Genomic DNA, 17,055 nt, shown 5'->3' on the forward strand with positions numbered 1-17,055 from the left:
AAAAAAAAAAGAATATGGCGATGTGTCTGCACACCAGTTTTCCAGCATTTGTGACGGTGCCTCGACAAAGTCGCGCGCAACACTTGCGTACATTTTTCAGTACGTCGCTCCAAGTACCGAGAGCTCAGCTGTAAACTCACGCAGTGCCGTGGAATCTTGCGAACCGCGTTTTACTCAACAGCCCGTGGAACACGTGTCCCATCTCGTGGAAGAACGTTACGACGTCCTTGTGCGGCATGAGTGCGGGAGTCGTTGGCGTCGGCTTTGCAAGGTTCGCGACCATTGCCGCGAGCGGATAATTCCGTTTCCCGTCCGCTTGAATGTAGCCCGGGAGCAGCGGCCACACCGCTGCATGGGAGTATTTCGATTCTTAATGGATGAAGGAGCTAATGTGAGCCTCGTGATCAACGAAGATGGATATATGTGCTGACCTCGAGGGAATAAATCCAGGTAGCAGTATCCGACGAATCCGGATTCATCCGTCGCGCCCTTCTCCCAAACAGCGAATTGTTGAACGTCTGAGAAGGCGTGAGATTCAGAATGCCTACAAAGATGGGCCATTATGGCGATGTGTCATACGTACCTTGATGCCATGTCTCCCCCTTGATTTCAACAAATTGTACGCCCAGCAGGTTCTGATAGATGTCCAGGATTGCAGGCACGACAGTGCTCACAGGGAAGTGCTCCTTGACCTTCTGCTCGTCCAACTGAAGTGTGCGCTCAAGTAGCAGACGTTCGCAGTAGTAGTAGTCCCATATGTTCAACTGGCCATCAAAGGGCAATCCGTTCGCCGAGCACTCTTCCTGTTTGATCCCAAGCAGGACAATGCTCTCCTTCGCGCCAATAGGCTGCAGCTTCTGCTGGAGGTCATCGAGGAACTGATTGGAAGATGATCAGGCCTCAAGCCCTTTATGCGTGGAAGCTGGAAACATGCCTCGATCACTGTGCGCCCATTTTTCGCCATCTTCACTTCTGTAGCATAGTCTGCCCACGTCTCGTAACCGAGCAGGGCACATATTTTTCTGCGCAGATCGATGATCTTATCAAGAATGGGCACGTTGACCGCCAGCCGCCCCTCATATGCTTTATACGCCGTCTTCCGCGTAGTGGGATTTTGTGCATATTTGTACTAGGCAAATGAATGAGCAGACCTTATGAGACGGCTGACTCCTTACAATGGGGAAAATGTCCGGCAACTTCATCGTGACCACATAAAGCTCCTTGCCTTCTTCAGTGCGTTTCGTATAACCGGAAACGACATCCGCGGGTACGCCCTTCAGTTCATCTAACGAGAAGGTTATAGTGCTCTACACCAAAAATCAGTCCGGCGGACGTTCTTGCCAGAGTAAACTCTTACGTTCTCCTCGTTGAAGTTTTTCTGCGAATGTACGCTTAAATAGCTTACTTGCGATATCAAAAACCAAAGGCGCTCACACTAAATTCCAGAGAGGCTTGCGAAAGCTCCTTCTTAAGTTTTGTAAGCTCTTCCCTCTCCTTCTCTGGCAATGCCAACCCAGCTCGCTTTCCATCCAAGATCATCTTGTCTACCAGGCGCTGTTCCTCAGGAGCGAGTGTTTCTCCGCTGGCTTTGATATTCTTCTCGGCGGCCAACTTAGCCTGGAAGACGTCGAGTCGCATGGACGACTCTACACCGTAGTCGCGCACGAGAACCTCAGCAGCATTCGAGGCATCACGGAGTTCCTTCGAGGTGGACACGTTCTGATAGAACGATAAAGGTTCCACGACTCCGTCGAGAAGAGCTTCTGCCTCTGCGAGAGCTCCCTGCAAGTGGATACATTACGATGCAGGATGCGAGAGAGGCCGCAGCACTCACAAAGACCTGCCAGCACTGTCAGGACGGCCATGAAGTGAGAACAGCCGAACAACATACGGACGCGAAGGTGCACTCGTCGGGTGCGAGAGCAGCAACCTTGTCGAGCAGCTCGCGGTCCTTTGTGATGGCTTCTTGAGTCAGTACTAGAACATCTTCAGCGGAGTGCGTCCATGATGGCGGAGGCTGGGGCGGAGTGAGCAACGCCATGGCTGGAGGAGTGGGAGAAGAGGCAAAGGAGAATAGCTTAGAACTGGACGATACGGACAGAGATCGATGGGAGGAATATATAAGTAAACGGGGTGCTCTCGTGATGCATGCGCCGCCTGGTGCTCGCTGGTTCGAAAGCGCGCGGGCTGTGATCGAAAGAGTGCGTCTAGAGGCAGCTGAGGCTAGCACATTGTGCGCAGGAGATAACCACGAGAGACTGCGCATGAATGGCCCTATCTATGGTCTTCCAACAGTCCAGCGCACCCAAGCTCGCTGTACGGTGTAGCGGTTGGCGTAGTCGAGCGTAGGCGACTGCAGCGTGTCTCGACCACGTGACGTCATACTCCGGCGATCGAGATCTGCAGCAAATCTGCTGTGTCGGTTTTCCGTCAACTCGACTCCCGGGCTTCATATCTTTTCTCCATACTCATAGGCCATCATGCCCCCCGAACGGACCAGGCAGAGGTATAATGCCAAGGCTCGCCAGTCTACTGCTGGTTCACACAAAAAGAAGGGGAGACACAGACGGGATGGCCAAACAACTGAGGAAACAGTAGATCCCAATGCCGAGGTTATAACGCACAAGTCTGTGGAAGAGAAGGAGCAGGATAAACGAGAAAGGCTGAGACAAGAGGTGCGTGGTTATTGGGCTTGAGCAACCAACGAATACGTCCCTAAGTATTCGGCAGCTCCTCGCCCAATCTGATTCCAAGGCGAATAGCAAGAAGAAAAAGAGGCTCGATAAGTACATTGTAAGTGCTTCTTGTGTCTCCCGGCACATCTCTTACAAAAGGTTCTCGTTCCGTAGGAGAAAAAACTCAAACAAGAAGAACGGGTTGTCCTCTTCGAGAAGCTATCGTACGTGTACTACGCCGTTGTGCTCGAGAATGCTGACCATTTGCATTACAAGGAAGAGCCAGGCCCAGCTGTCTACCTCTTTCCAGCTGCAGTCTTCTTCTACTCTCGGTACCGGCAAAACTACGACGCACAAAGAGCTCCTGGATAAACAGGAGGACAAAGAGGTTAGACGGGTGATGGACGGTCGTATGAAACGTGGTAAACGCCAGAGAATTCTCGCCACGGCTACGGAAAGTAACAGTGAAGACAGCGACGATGATTTGGACGCGGGAACAAGCAAAGAGGATAAGTGGGAGCAATATCACGCACAAGAAGGGTCGTCGAGATCAAACCCTGTGGTAATCGTTGATTCTGGGTTTGCAACAGAAATGCTGCCTCCTGAACCTCCCCAGCCAACTGCTCCAGTCATTTCTGCCGTTGGAGGTGCTTTGAAGCGTAATCCTGATGGCTCTATTGTTGCACCTAAAATTGGGAAACGGAAGCGCAAATCCACAAAGGTGAACCCCTTATGACGTTTTGAAGATTATTATGCTAACATGGGTGCTCAGTCTTCACGGTCCTCATGGGGAGCTAAAGGCACTGCTCAGACTGTTGCTTCGCCTATCCAAGAGGACTCGGACGATTCATTTGATAGCTCCGACTCTGCATACGACACTCATGAGAGCGAGAACGAACTTGATGATAGAAGTGAGGACGAAAATGCGTACGATCGAAAATCTGGCATGGACGACTCATCTGGGTCTGGAGACAGTGACTCGGGACAGGAGTCTCCAGAAGAGGACCTGCCTGTCGCAAAACCCAAGAAGGCAGGATTCAAAGAATGGGCACTACAACAACTCAGCACCGCTAAAGGCTACGTTGCCCCCGCTGTGCCACGCTCGCCTACGCTGCCACTATCTGAAACAAGTGGAGAGCCTGCACCACCAAAGAAGAAGCGGAAGACCGAGCTATCCCAGCCTGGCGAGATGCGTGGACCTCTTGGCGAGGATCTCCAACTACCAGCCACGTCGTTCGCTAAACACGTACAAGAAATTGCTTACGCATCTCATGCTGATGCTACCGCGCAGAACAGGAAGGCCATATCCGTCACACGGCCTCCGGAGGTGCAGAAAGCAAGAATATTGCTGCCCATTGTCGCTGAGGAGCAGCCGATCATGGAGGCTATTCTGCTAAATAACGTCGTGATCATATGCGGTGAGACGGGAAGCGGAAAGACGACCCAAGTCCCACAGTTCCTGTATGAGGCCGGGTTTGGTTCTCTTGAGAGTGGTGAGTACATCGCGAGATGCGATCGCAAGCCTTAATAAGCACAACTCATGGCTGGTGTTGCCTTTAGATAATCCGGGCATGATAGGCATCACACAACCGCGGCGTGTAGCAGCCATATCCATGGCTGCACGGGTAGCACACGAGTTGTCGTTGCCGCCTTCTCGAGTATCCTATCAAATTCGCTATGATGCTACAGTTGCGCCGACAACCTCTATCAAATTCATGACGGACGGTGTCTTGCTGCGCGAGCTGGCAACAGATTTCCTGTTAACGAAATACTCGGTAGTCATCATAGATGAGGCACACGAGAGGAGCATGAACACAGACATCCTGATTGGCGTTTTGAGTCGTGTCATCCGGCTCAGGGAGGATATGTGGCGCAAGGACCAGGGCGGAGTCAAGGTTCATTGTTCTATCTTATTAGAAACTCAAGGAAGGCTAACACAGCTGCGTGTTTTCCAGCCACTACGGCTGGTTATCATGTCTGCAACCCTACGGGTATCCGATTTCGCGGAGAACAAGACGTTGTTCTCGTCACCTCCACCTATCATAAACGTCCCGGCGCGCCAACATCCAGTGACGATTCATTTCAGCCGACGCACGTCCTCTGACTACGTCACAGAGGCCATCAAAAAGGCGAGCAAGATCCACGCGCGGCTCCCGCCAGGCGGGATCCTCATCTTTCTTACGGGGCAGAACGAGATCACAGGCGTGTGCCGAAAGCTGGAGGCGAGGTATGGCCGTAAAGCACTGGAGGCCAAGCGAAAAATGAGACGCGCGGCACAGAAACGTCTGATTGAGCGGGCGGATGCGGAGGACGAGGCGACTGCAAGACAAGCGACCGTCGCTCCTGTGCAAGGTAAGATCATAGACTATTAAGCACGGCTTAAACGCTGACCCTGGGAATAGTTGACATAGAGCCTGAAGACATTGACCTTGGGGCCACCGGGCAGGATCCCGCCGATTTGGCATTAGACATTGATGGCGATGTCACTACAGTCGAGGACCCGGAAGCACTCGATACCGACGCTGAATTAGACGATGAAGAGCTAGGTATCGACTCGGAAGAAACGGATAGTATGTGCTCGGTGATTATCACATCTTGCGATGTGTCGAACCTGATGGCACTTATTCTAGCCCCTATGCACATTGTCCCTCTGTATGCCCTGCTTCCTAGCGAAAAGCAGACACAGGTCTTCCAGCTTCCACCACCAGGAACCAGGCTGGTTGTGGTTGCGACGAACGTTGCCGAGACTTCCCTCACCATTCCCGATATTCGGTACGTTGTGGATTGTGGAAGAGCGAAGGAGGTACGTTGTGTATATTCAACCACGCTCGTACGTTGATGTTTTCATAGCGACGATACGATGTCGTAAACGGTATTCAAGCATTCCAAGTGAGCTGGATATCCAAGGCGTCCGCAGCACAGAGAGCTGGTCGTGCTGGCCGGACGGGACCCGGCCACTGCTACCGATTGTACTCATCGGCGCTCTATGAACAGTATTTTGATCAGTTCTCTCAACCTGAAATCTTACGCGTGCCCATTGAGGGGGTAGTCCTGCAGATGAAGAGCATGAACATTGACGCTGTCGTCAATTTCCCCTTCCCGACACCCCCGGACAGAACTAGTCTCAGCAAGGCAGAGACGATTCTGAGCCACCTGGGTGCCCTGAAATCCAAGTCGAGCGCTTCTATTGTCCTTGGAGGTTCTATTACCGATATAGGCAAGGCGATGGCACTCTTCCCACTCTCGCCACGATACTCTAGAATGCTAGTTAGCGGGCGACAACATGGCTGCTTACCCTATGTTGTTACGATCGTGTCGGCCTTGTCTGTCGGTGATCCGTTTTTGCGTGAGGAAGCACTCCAAGCGGACGAGGTAGAATCTGATGAGGACGAAAATGCTCCACCGCAGCTTTCCAGTGAGGCTGGAAAAGCGAAGGAAGCCCGAAGACAGCGTCGTCGCGCTTACTTTCAGTCACAACAGGTACAGATGCCCAAACCACTAGGAGGAGTGTGCTCACACTTTTGCGGTTAGATACATGCGTATCTTGGGAATTCTACTAGTGATGTCATGCGGATACTGTCGGTCGTTGGTGCGTACGAATACGCGGGGGGTGGTCACCAATTTTGCTCGGAACACTTTGTCAGACCAAAGGTATGATATGGCGGTAACGACCCCGGGCTATATCTTATGCTCAGATCGTAGGCGATGGAAGAGATCCACAAACTTCGTGCGCAGATTAGTAACATTGTCCAGGCGAATTTCCCCGACTCCGAAACGAGGTTATGGTCCACCCTCAATCCCCCGAGCAATCTACAGGTATGTTGGTAATTCGCTGGCGTCAACGGATTGCTGAATCAGAATACTGTCAGCTCAAAGTCCTCAGACAGCTGATAGCGGCTGGGTTCATAGACCAAATTGCTGTTCGCAAAGATCTTGTTCAAGGCGGAAGTGCATCCGGCGAAAAGTACACGACATCAAAAGGTGTTCCGTACCAAGCGATCGGTGTTACAGATGATGTTTTCATACACCCATCCTCAGTCTTAGCGCATGTACCTCCTCCCGATTATGTTGTTTTCCTCGAAATTGTTCGCACCTCCCGAGTGTGGATCAAAGGTAAGACCTGGTGTTGTTCCTTAACGTCCTTTTGCTTATAATCCTCGTCAGGCCTTACTGTTGTGAACGCCGCTTGGTTGTCAAGCCTTGGCAGAAGTCTCTGTACATTCTCAAAGCCAATCAAAGGCAAAGATGGCCGTTCTATGGTGATTCCACACTTTGGGCCAGCCGGGTGGGAGTTACCCGCCGTTGAGGCGTCATCCCAAATTCCTATGATGCCCGAGTAATTTTAATTTGGACTCTATGTGCATGAAGATGAAACAAAATTGCAGTAATAAGTTATTCCTGTATGTGTATGCAATGGTGAGTGACTAGATGACGAATAGCAGGTGGATGATTGAAGTAAGACATAGTGTATAATATCATCAAGCCGATCACTGGGGCGCGCGCTAGTAATGCAGTCAGTCTTACGTGGTCTAAGTCAGAACAACGGCTCAGCTTACTCTATTCTTTGGTATGAAAAGACTGGGGGCTGGCTTGGGGCGTTTCTTTGGAGGAGGTCTGGGTCTATCTTGGCGATTAGCTTGCTGGTTCGTGGAAGCTTGCGCGGATTGCCTCAAATCATCGTCAGGAGCTGGTCGCTTTTGACCGACGCTGGTTTCGCCCAATTGCGGCAGGCCAGCTCGCACTGCATCCTCTGTGAGGTTTGGAACAATCTGCGCTTGGTCTCCTGACGGTCTGGTCGTCTCGGGTTCTGTATTGTCCGTGCGTGAGTTGAGTTCATGAACGGGCATAAGGCCTGGAGGAAGTGGTGGCAGTTTTTTAGACTGCGGCTTCGGTGCTTTAGTTGGGACATGGGCAGGCCTCGTCGCATTCGTTGGCGTCGTGAAATAGGAAACATCAACCTAATATGACAGTGTTCAGAGGATTATGACTCCGCACTTGGGCTATAAGACGTACATTGACTAAACGAGATCTTTCTCTCGCATCGGATATGATCTGTCGCCATGTGCCATCACTTCTCTCAAGGGTAGCGGCGTGACCTAGCACAAAAAGAGACGACTTGGCTCGTGTCAAGGCCACGTTCATTCGCCTCATGTCTATGCAGAATCCATCAGCTTAAGCCTGTGCCAATGGGTGTGCTTTGTTACCTCTTAAGAAGCCCACAGTTTGAACATTTGGTCCAGCACGAACGCACGATAAGATAATTACATCCTTCTCTTGACCCTGAAAGCCATCAACAGTATGGAAATCGACGATCGACGAGATATCCGCGCCGAATCGTTGCTCGAACATTCGCCGTAGTTCAAATATCTGGCCTCGATACATGGAAACGATGCCAACCTTGTAGTCAAAGTCGAATGTTGAATATTCGCGACGAAGTCGATTAAATAATGCAATGGCCACTTGACATTCAGCCCGATTGATGAAAGAATGGTTGCGGCCGGCTTCTTCACGACCACCGGCCACATCGAAAAAGTGGTACGTGCCCAGTTTCTCATTTGAATGCCAAGGTCTCTTGGTTTTTGTCGCCATGTCCGGCCCATCTTGAAGTTTCCTATCGTAAAAGAGCTGACTCGGCACTAGACTTATATCAGGATGCATACGATACTGAATGCTAAGGGTGTATTAGCTATGTCATGAGAGCTCAAATATGCAACAGCACCTCAAGAGGTGAACCGCTTCAGGTCGCTGCCTCTGAAATCTCACGAACAAGGACTGATTATAACCAAACTTGCACGCCTGAAAGTGATTATACAGTCACACAGCCCGGGTCATGAATAAAGGCGCATAAGACCCACCTCCTGCGATTTCACTGTCGGAGGAAGTTGTTGTGGATCTGAGCTAGAATTGTCAGGATGAGATGTTTGACTATCTTAGCTCGCGTACCTCCAACCATGATACACCGCCTACATCGATATTTCAGTGGTATCAATGAGCTGAGCTCAATCGCTTGAGCGGCTTCGTCAATGACAATCAGCTCGAAATCAAGCTGTTCCAGGTACTCGTATGCTGCTCCAGATAGGGTACTGCAGACCACATCAGCCTCCAAAAGTACCTCCGTGCGAAATCGTCGGCGAGTCGCGTCCATCGTTCGGGAATCCGACTTCTGCTTGTCCTTCAGCTTGTCAAATTGCTGGGTGAGAGCGAATCTCTGCTTGTTGAGCCTTTTGACCTCCTCTTCCAATGACAGGGTCTTTGCAGCGTTGTCGTGAATATTAGAGATCTCATCTAACTTCTGTTGTCTCAGCGTTTTGACAGACTCCAACTCAGCACGTAAGCGCATGATATCACTTCCGGAATCGGCTGAACCTCCAATAGAAGGGTTGGCGTTGATCTTCTGTTCAATCAGGTGTTCTAAGGATATGTCTTTGACGACAGCTTTCATACTAGCAGTAGTGCCGACTCGAACAACCTTTGGTGAGACTGGCTGGGTACCTGCGCCGGACACGCCTTCCTTGAGACGAAATGCTATTTCGTCGATAGCAGCATTACTTGGGGCACAGAGCAGAACCTTCTTGACTGGTTCCTTATTTGGCATGTTTGTAGTCCGCCCTACAGCTACCAAAGTAGCAGGCTTCGGTCGTCGTGACAAGAAGGCATGAACCAAACCACAGATGGTTGACGTCTTGCCTGTACCAGGCGGACTGTTCCATTACATTAACATCATTGCAAGATTCAAGCACATCACACACACCCTTGAATCAAGGCAAATCCATCGGCCTTCAACGAATATAGGATAGCCTTGGCTTGTGGTTCATTGACACTATACGCCTTCATAGTCGTCTGCACTTCCCTACTATCTGAGGGGCTGGGCAGCGATAAATTGGCACGCAAGACAGTATCACAAGAATCGTAATATGGCAAGGCCATCAGAGCACCATATTCTCGATGGAGTGTTGTGAGGCTGCGTTTCCCATTAAGAGCGTCAGTAGACAAAAACGCTGGGTGCTTGGTACACTCACTTAAGCACTTTACTTAGCAACCAGACGGTATTGGGTTGCAAACCAGGATCGCCACCGCGAGCCAAGCATCGTATCGTGACCTGAATGCCCATAGGCGACGCCCTGTAATTCTGTACTTTCCCTAAAGCAGGCTGGCGGCTGGCGGGATGCCGAAGAAGAACTACATCCGCATCTGAGAGATTCCAATCCCTCTTGACGATTTGCGTGATAGACGCCTCGATTTCAGCCCATTCATCGACAAACTGACGGCTCCCTATATGACACTCGTAAGTCTCTTGCGCCTCTTCTTTAGACTCGATCAGTTGCGTCCAGCATTCCAGCAGTAGTAATGGCTCCATTATATTGCGAAAATGATGGACGTCTGTGAAACGGTCTGGCACTGCAGCGAGCTTTATCGGGTTCCCGGGAGGATTGGGCCCCTCATGATCGTAATTCCATGACAATAAGGTTTTATGAAGTCCGGAGATGTCAGGTTTGAGCCGCATCTGAGTTCTCCGAGCATCCTCCCGGTTTTGAACCCGAGTCAACGCTGAATTTCGTATCGTCGTAGGAGCGTCGAGCCTCATTACCTGCCTACGTTCCACGGGCTTTTTGACTACTGGTGTTCGCTGTAGTTTCGAGAGTTCCGCCAACCCCGTGTCGGGTTCGTCATCGTCGCTTTCTTCGCGCTCACTACCAGACTCTTCTGTCGTGGGTCGCGTCGAGGGACGCTCATCCTTCACACTGACTGTTGGCTTCTGTACGGATACCACCGCTGTAGACTGGTTCTTGCCAAGCTTGGGAAATGCTGATTCCGACACCAGTTTCTGTTGATCCTTGGAGGTGAAATAATTCGAGATTGATGTGTTCTTAGTGAGAAACCTGGTGCGCTGAATCTCTTTCGATTGCCGTTCAGCTCCGACAGATGGTTTGTGGACAAGACCGATGCTCGCACGCTCCTTGCCAGATGATCCTCGAATCTTCACCTCAGGTATCTGATGAGAAATGATCTGAATTTCATCGTCGTCTTCAAAGACACTGATGGCATCTTCGAGTCTCGCCAAGCGAGCAGCATCCAGCCTAGTCTGGGGTCGATTAGGATCGTTCTTGCGACCATCATCTATGTGCTTTTGGATTTTCTGGAGTGCCTCTTTCTTCGGAGGAGTCGATGTCTCTTGGAAACATTTGAGCAGCGACTCTAGGAGAGAAAACGATTGGTGCAAGAGCTCCTCATCCGTAAGACGGAGCCAACGCGTCAGCTCAAAGACTACTGACTGCAGGTCCTCGACCATCTTTTTACCAACCCGGGATAGTTTGTTGCGAGAATCGTCTGGACGCTGGCCGATCACAAGGGTTGCAGACTCTATCACCCGCCGTTGTGCCAGCATATCACGTCCAAAAATGAGGGCATCACGCATCCACAGAACCATATCCGCGTTGTCGAAGAAAATAGCCCATCTAGGCGTCCTTGAGAAGATCACAGACAGCGCGTTTGTCATCAGACTCCACCACTTGGGCAGCTGACTGGGAATGGTGTCACCTAGGCCGGTCGTCAAAAATGCCTGCTTGTGCAACAATCCATCAGGACCAGAACATAGCACATCGATGATGTCTGTCAGGCAGCGAGCCAAAGCTTTGGAAAGACTGCAGGCTTCCGGAACCACTTGCGCGTGACGGGTAAAGGTCCCCAACATGTCGCAAATGCCATTCAAGGCAGCGTCGGGTGAATTCTCCAATGCTGCCCGAAAACAGTCCATGCGGACTTCAACATCGTACGCCGAACCTACAAGAGCTTGCGCCGCTTCTTGTATAGGCTCCGCAGGAGACAGCATAAGCATAATGATATTCCGCACGACTCCGGACCTACGAAAGAGTTCGATCATGACAGATGGGAGGCTGAGGTCAATGAATCTAGTGACCACATTATTGAAGCCGTCGCGAACCATAGCCAGAGCTTGGTTTACTCCATCGATAAGGTCTTTATACTTTTGACGGTGAGGAGACTTGCCAATACGGTCCGCGAAAATAGAATCCTTCAAATCATCGATATGTGCAATTTGAGCAAGAGCCGCGATGATCTCTGAGATGCCTTCTTGGTCGCTAGGTTGGATGGTGTCATAGAGTTGTTTCCAAATCTGCTCCCGGATGTGCAAAGCAGGAAGTTGGGATGGGTCAGCGGTAGATCTAGATAGAGCTACGATAGCGGACGATATGCTTTTGATATCTTCTGTTAAAGAACGGGCCAGCAGCTTCCGCGTGAGTGCGCGTGCCTCAGCCCATTTGTCGTCCATAAACTTCCGTGCGTATGACACAGATACGAAGATACCGGTATGAACATCCATGATCTCCTGTACAAGGATTCGTTCGAGGGGCATGTTTTCTTCGTCCGCGTGATCGAGTACAGCCAAAAGTACCTTTAGAGACCAAAAATAAGTTACTACTACTATATAGCAATGCAACATGAATATCACCGTACTCTGAGAGCAATGGTCATAGCGGCCGGCCGCAGCTCTTGAAATCGCTCATGCTGTAACTCCTCCACTAAAAAATGCGTTACGATAGGAAGGATCTCCTTGAACACGACCATATCTGCGACCGTCTTGACAAATGCCTCTATCCAATTGAGATACCAATTATCCTTTCGCACCACCCCAAGATTTTGCAAAGACTCAAGATAGCGCGGATTATCCTTGATAGAATTGAAGACAATCTGAGGAAAGTCGACCACTTCCGCCTCCCACATACTAGAGCCAAGTCGATTCACAAGTAAGAGGAAACACTTTAGAACATCAACAAAGTCTGTGGATGGCAAAAGCAACAGCGACCGGATTTGACATTTCATCAGCTTAGCAAAAGCTAAAAAAGGAAAATATACTGACGAGTACCACTGTCGTGTAAATGGCCAATCACAAGATGGCGAATGTCTAAGTCGTATGACTTCCCGGGACGTAGAAACGGTACCGGGATTAGGCGCAGAATGAGAAGGAAGTTCGACCAAAGGATATTGGCTTCGTCCACGAGTGGAAATGGGGTTTCTCCGCCAGCCGCCCCGCTCGTAGTTCTCGTAGATACAACCTTGCTGACGGACTCCAGTATGGCACGATGTTCTCGCAGAAAGCCCTTTGCTGGCATTGGTGTCAACTGGTATGATGATATTTGACTCTCGGCCCAAGCTCTAACTTCTGGTTGCTCGGCCAGGAGCGCGTAAAACAACCCGGGAGGAGGGCAATCTGAAGGCCATTCTGTAATAGACGTGTTCGGGGGGAAGGTATGAAGAACATTAACCACGCTGGGGTCTCCCATGATACGCAGATTCGTGAAGATATGATATACGACAGCAGGTGGTGCCATCGACAAACTCCTTTCGAAACCGCTACGGGAGTCTGACGGGGCAATATGTACTTCCGACAGCGCCGCCAGAACGGATTCGACCTCCCAGCCATCGAGACTCTCGTAGAATCGCTGCAATGTGGAATCACTGAACGCACCAAAGTATCTGTAGTACACGTTATTATGAACATATTCAAATATAGAATGGGCTACTCACGTATGCCTTGTGGTCACCTTGGCCTCCTGGAATCCCTTCACGCATTCGCAACACCCGGCTAGACATGCTCTGAATTGTTGCCTCCACAACTTCACTGAATTGGATTGGTCATTATATGCATGAAGTCGAATGAGAAAGGCTGCTGTTTCACGCGTGATAGCGTCAGCCCGAACGCAGAACCAATGTGTGAATGGCCGCGAGAACACATTGGTAGTGTGAGGACGCCCGAGTAAATGATCAGAGAGAAGTTTGAGGGTAGCTTCTGATGGGATAGCGAGCGGAGATTCTCGTAACTTCGTGAGCTCAGCCGATATAGCCACTTCCGTGGCAGATAATGGCATCGACAATGTGGCCCTTGACTCGGATTGCACAGGCAAAACGCTATTCGCTCCGATGCGAAGAAGAAAAGGAATCTGTCACTACTCGTAGTGTCGCTTTATGCAGAATTAAGCCTTTCACAGACCTGTGAAGGTTGTGCGGCAGTGGCGAGATACCGAAGGGGAGAGAGAGGCACTGGAGAGACTTCACAAACGCGTTCGGCGCGACTGTCACAGTGTTACGGCGAGCCGGGACGCGTCCATCACGGTGGCGCAGACGTCACATCATTGACTATTCACTAGTATCATGGACCCACATAATCTCGAATACATAAACGAGCTCCTCGACAAAGATGTCGAGCTCAGAGAAGTACACATCGGTTAAGCTAAGAGAAGTCAAGCGCCTTCACTAGTTGTTCATCAGAAAATCAAGGACCAGGTCGCCGATTTCGATAGGAAAACTCGTATCCTGAGTGGTATGCTCAACAAGATTCATTCAACTCCAGCTGAACAAAGTAGGTGGCAAAGTTTTTCCGCGTTGTATTCTATTTGACTCTTTTCTAGTCCCTAAATTACTCGATTCTGTGACCCCTGTCCTAGAGAGCTGCCAGGAGACCACCACCGCTCTCGCAGACCTTATTCCCCAGAATCAGTTCTGGAGATGGAAAGACATGTGGTCTATTTCCTTGAGAAATGCAGTCTTCTCTGCTGCACTCGTCGAATTTCTGAGAAGTGGTTCGCTCCTGTCGTTATCTCAGGCGAATCAGATACTTGGAAGTGAGCATATATTACGTTGGCAATGTACTGCATAGTATCAGCTAACAGCCTCGTTGAGTTTAGTTAAAGAAGAATGGTCGGACAGGTTCACTTTGAGTGCTGAAGACTATTTGCATGGTCTTATATCCGTGATAAACGAACTGGTGTGTCATAACCGGGATGCATGCCCAGACTCGTACAACCCTAACACCGAAAGTCGCCTTAGTCCCGTCTAGCAGTGAATTCTGTTACTTTGGGAGATTTTCAACAGCCTATCAAAATATCGATCTTTGTGAAGGATTTATTCGCTGGATTTGCAATGGTATATCATCACCTTCATGAAGTATAGGTATAACCTCATACTGATGCGCTCCTTAGCTCAATCTCAAAAATGATACGCTCCGCCGTAGATACGATAGTCTAAAGTATGATATAAAGAAGATCGAAGAAGGTGACAAGCACGTCGTTTCTGAGACATTGTCATCTTACCCCAACATCTCTAGTTGTGTACGACGTGTCTCTCAGGAGGCTTGTACCGTCAGGCGCTAGTGGAGATCCGGCTTCAGTGTAACTATACGTATTGTGCTATGAGCCTATCGCTAATCGTCTGGGAGAGTGTAGTGGTGGATATTGCTTCCAATGATGTTTTGCGAGGCGAAATGATCGAGAAGAATGTACTGGTTGTCCTACTTTACAATGCGTGATTTATTCTCATATTTAGCAATTCAGATTGCACGCCTGCAGATACTAAGCAAAAGGGACCCAGACTCAGCAACTCTGCCGGAAGTGGTGGCATAAGGGTGTAAATTGGCACGTGACCAGCATCAAATGAGATCCGAATCTAAGCTTGATCAAGCACAAGATCGAAATGCGGCGATGTGGCTGGATGTATTCCTGGCTCTGACCATCATCTGTCCCGTTCGAATTAGTCCCAGTGCATCCCATACTCCGCGGTATGACAAGTAGGCGAGGAGCTTCGAAACGGCCAGCTTCATCTGAAGGTGTGCTGCAAAGGTTCATCATTTTCAACGCAGAACTATTGAATAATAACAATGAGCACAGAGGTTGAATACTGGTCTCATGCGGCGACAGCGTTATCTCGTCTTTCGGCCATGTACAGCCATACAGAAACCACTGAGACAATTGGAAGGATAAATAGACTTATAAAAGGATGGCCTGACGACGACGACGAGGGATATGACAACGTCAGGAGCGTCTACAAAAAGCTTTTTGTCGGGCTTAACGAAATCAAAGCTACGGCCGAACGTGATGCAGAGTAAACTCAGAGTTTTTACTCCTGGCAGAACCTAACTGAAGGTACTGTATAGTGCCATCGAAGAGGTTATTGAAAGTATTGGAATTTTAATAGCACTCCGCAAAGCATCCGAGACAAATCCTCCAGGTCTGATACTAGTAGCTTACTTTGTACTACTTTACTAACGCTTGTTCGAAGAGAAACGAAATAAACGCCCACGAGCTCACTCACCCCCGACAATCCCTACACCTACGCCGGTACCTCAAAGCTCGACAGTTCGCACGATGTCTATAACAGTACCTCCTCGAACATCAGTGGGTCCGCAGCCCTCCATTCCATTCTCTCGTGAGCCGAAGGCAAGGCGAGAAGCACTTGCAAAACAATTACCTCTGCAAGAGGGTCGAAAAGTAGCGTTCCATCCGCCACAGAATTCTAGCAAGGCAGCCGATAGTGCAAGTGGTGGAAAGGACGAAGAATGGATATTGGCCGTTGTCACGAAATGTATTAATCAGGATAAGAATAGGTTGACCAATATTCGTCTGTCAGTCCGGATCTAGATCGTTCATTAGAACTGCAGGTACGAAGTACAAGATCCGGAGCCTCAGGAAGACGGGCAACCTGGGCAGTCCGTTTGATCGATTATGCACAATTTGGTTCAAGCTCACCCTTTACTATCCGCAGGTGTTATAATACAACACTACGCGCAATAATCCCACTTCCGGATCTCAACTCCCCTCCCGATAGCGCTGCCCACTTGAATGCGTACCCGGAATTTTCTTCCGGTTCAACTGTGATGGCACTCTATCCGGATACCAGCTGTTTCTACCGGGCGGAAGTAGTTGCCAGCCCAAGTGACATGCAACCGGCCGGGCGGGTGAGTTAACGTTAACCCCCAATGAAATTCTGATTGGTACTGATTCCATCATCAGAATGGCACTGTGTCGAAAATATACAAATTAAAATTTGAAGACGACGATGATCAGGAGCATAACGTATCGGCACAGTGGGTAGTTGAATGGCCTGGTGGGCCTTGACTCTCTAATGCCGAAAACGCAAAATGTCTCCTATTAAGGTGTCGTGTCTCGAAGAGACTCAGCCGTCTATTCTGTATAAACATACGAACCGCTGTATTTCTAATCATCTCGTTTTGATGTTTGTTTTCCTTTACCCCTTTCCTTATGGTATTATGCTATCATTGCTTTACACCATTGACCCATACTCCACCCGAGATTGTTCACCTTAGCAGGTCCCGCGAATTGCACATATAGCCACCGCCGCAGTAAACCAGTGATAGTCCTCGGGCATTCCCGAATTTTCGATAGACTTCTAGGCGCTTGGGCTCTGACGCAACGACGGTCGAAGACCCAACGAAGACCTTTTGCTCAATCTTTGCTCCTATAATGCGGCGGATGACTCAGAACTGGCGGTTTCTAGGCCATTCTCGCTATATCTGGATGTCCTCTGGGCGCATCATGTTATAATATTAAGCAGTTGGATCTGAAGTTTG

At 49.8% G+C, this 17,055-nt stretch overlaps 5 protein-coding genes across 5 annotated transcripts; 3 read left to right on the plus strand and 2 right to left on the minus strand.

Moving 5' to 3' along the window:
- Positions 1-136: 136 nt before the first annotated feature.
- FIBRA_03935 (uncharacterized protein) lies at positions 137-2,041 on the minus strand (the record flags this gene model as incomplete). Its single annotated transcript, XM_012325757.1, has 9 exons — positions 137-369; positions 432-518; positions 584-878; positions 944-1,129; positions 1,176-1,307; positions 1,358-1,378; positions 1,435-1,782; positions 1,835-1,840; positions 1,892-2,041. 9 exons carry the CDS (start codon positions 2,039-2,041, stop codon positions 137-139), a joined length of 1,458 nt encoding a protein of 485 aa, XP_012181147.1.
- Positions 2,042-2,480: 439 nt separating this feature from the next.
- FIBRA_03936 (uncharacterized protein) lies at positions 2,481-7,015 on the plus strand (the record flags this gene model as incomplete). Its single annotated transcript, XM_012325758.1, has 14 exons — positions 2,481-2,675; positions 2,731-2,793; positions 2,850-2,899; positions 2,952-3,396; positions 3,448-4,168; positions 4,236-4,570; positions 4,631-5,027; positions 5,078-5,245; positions 5,306-5,478; positions 5,526-6,155; positions 6,207-6,326; positions 6,378-6,491; positions 6,545-6,788; positions 6,840-7,015. 14 exons carry the CDS (start codon positions 2,481-2,483, stop codon positions 7,013-7,015), a joined length of 3,831 nt encoding a protein of 1,276 aa, XP_012181148.1.
- Positions 7,016-7,162: 147 nt separating this feature from the next.
- FIBRA_03937 (uncharacterized protein) lies at positions 7,163-13,561 on the minus strand (the record flags this gene model as incomplete). Its single annotated transcript, XM_012325759.1, has 12 exons — positions 7,163-7,177; positions 7,232-7,633; positions 7,689-7,828; positions 7,880-8,346; positions 8,395-8,471; positions 8,531-8,568; positions 8,619-9,376; positions 9,427-9,636; positions 9,695-12,087; positions 12,150-12,472; positions 12,553-13,169; positions 13,221-13,561. 12 exons carry the CDS (start codon positions 13,559-13,561, stop codon positions 7,163-7,165), a joined length of 5,781 nt encoding a protein of 1,926 aa, XP_012181149.1.
- A 283-nt stretch (positions 13,562-13,844) lies between these two features.
- On the plus strand, positions 13,845-15,091 carry FIBRA_03938 (uncharacterized protein; the record flags this gene model as incomplete). Its single annotated transcript, XM_012325760.1, has 8 exons — positions 13,845-13,907; positions 13,962-14,052; positions 14,102-14,314; positions 14,378-14,457; positions 14,520-14,615; positions 14,672-14,744; positions 14,819-14,967; positions 15,023-15,091. The coding sequence occupies 8 exons, from the start codon at positions 13,845-13,847 to the stop codon at positions 15,089-15,091; spliced, it is 834 nt and encodes a 277-aa protein (XP_012181150.1).
- Positions 15,092-15,405: 314 nt separating this feature from the next.
- On the plus strand, positions 15,406-16,582 carry FIBRA_03939 (uncharacterized protein; the record flags this gene model as incomplete). Its single annotated transcript, XM_012325761.1, has 6 exons — positions 15,406-15,569; positions 15,622-15,695; positions 15,747-16,089; positions 16,126-16,173; positions 16,230-16,422; positions 16,478-16,582. The coding sequence occupies 6 exons, from the start codon at positions 15,406-15,408 to the stop codon at positions 16,580-16,582; spliced, it is 927 nt and encodes a 308-aa protein (XP_012181151.1).
- Positions 16,583-17,055: the final 473 nt, after the last annotated feature.

Source organism: Fibroporia radiculosa (genome assembly GCF_000313525.1).
Source record: "Fibroporia radiculosa TFFH 294 genomic supercontigs, scaffold2492, whole genome shotgun sequence".
Classification (NCBI taxonomy): Eukaryota; Fungi; Basidiomycota; class Agaricomycetes; order Polyporales; family Fibroporiaceae; genus Fibroporia; species Fibroporia radiculosa.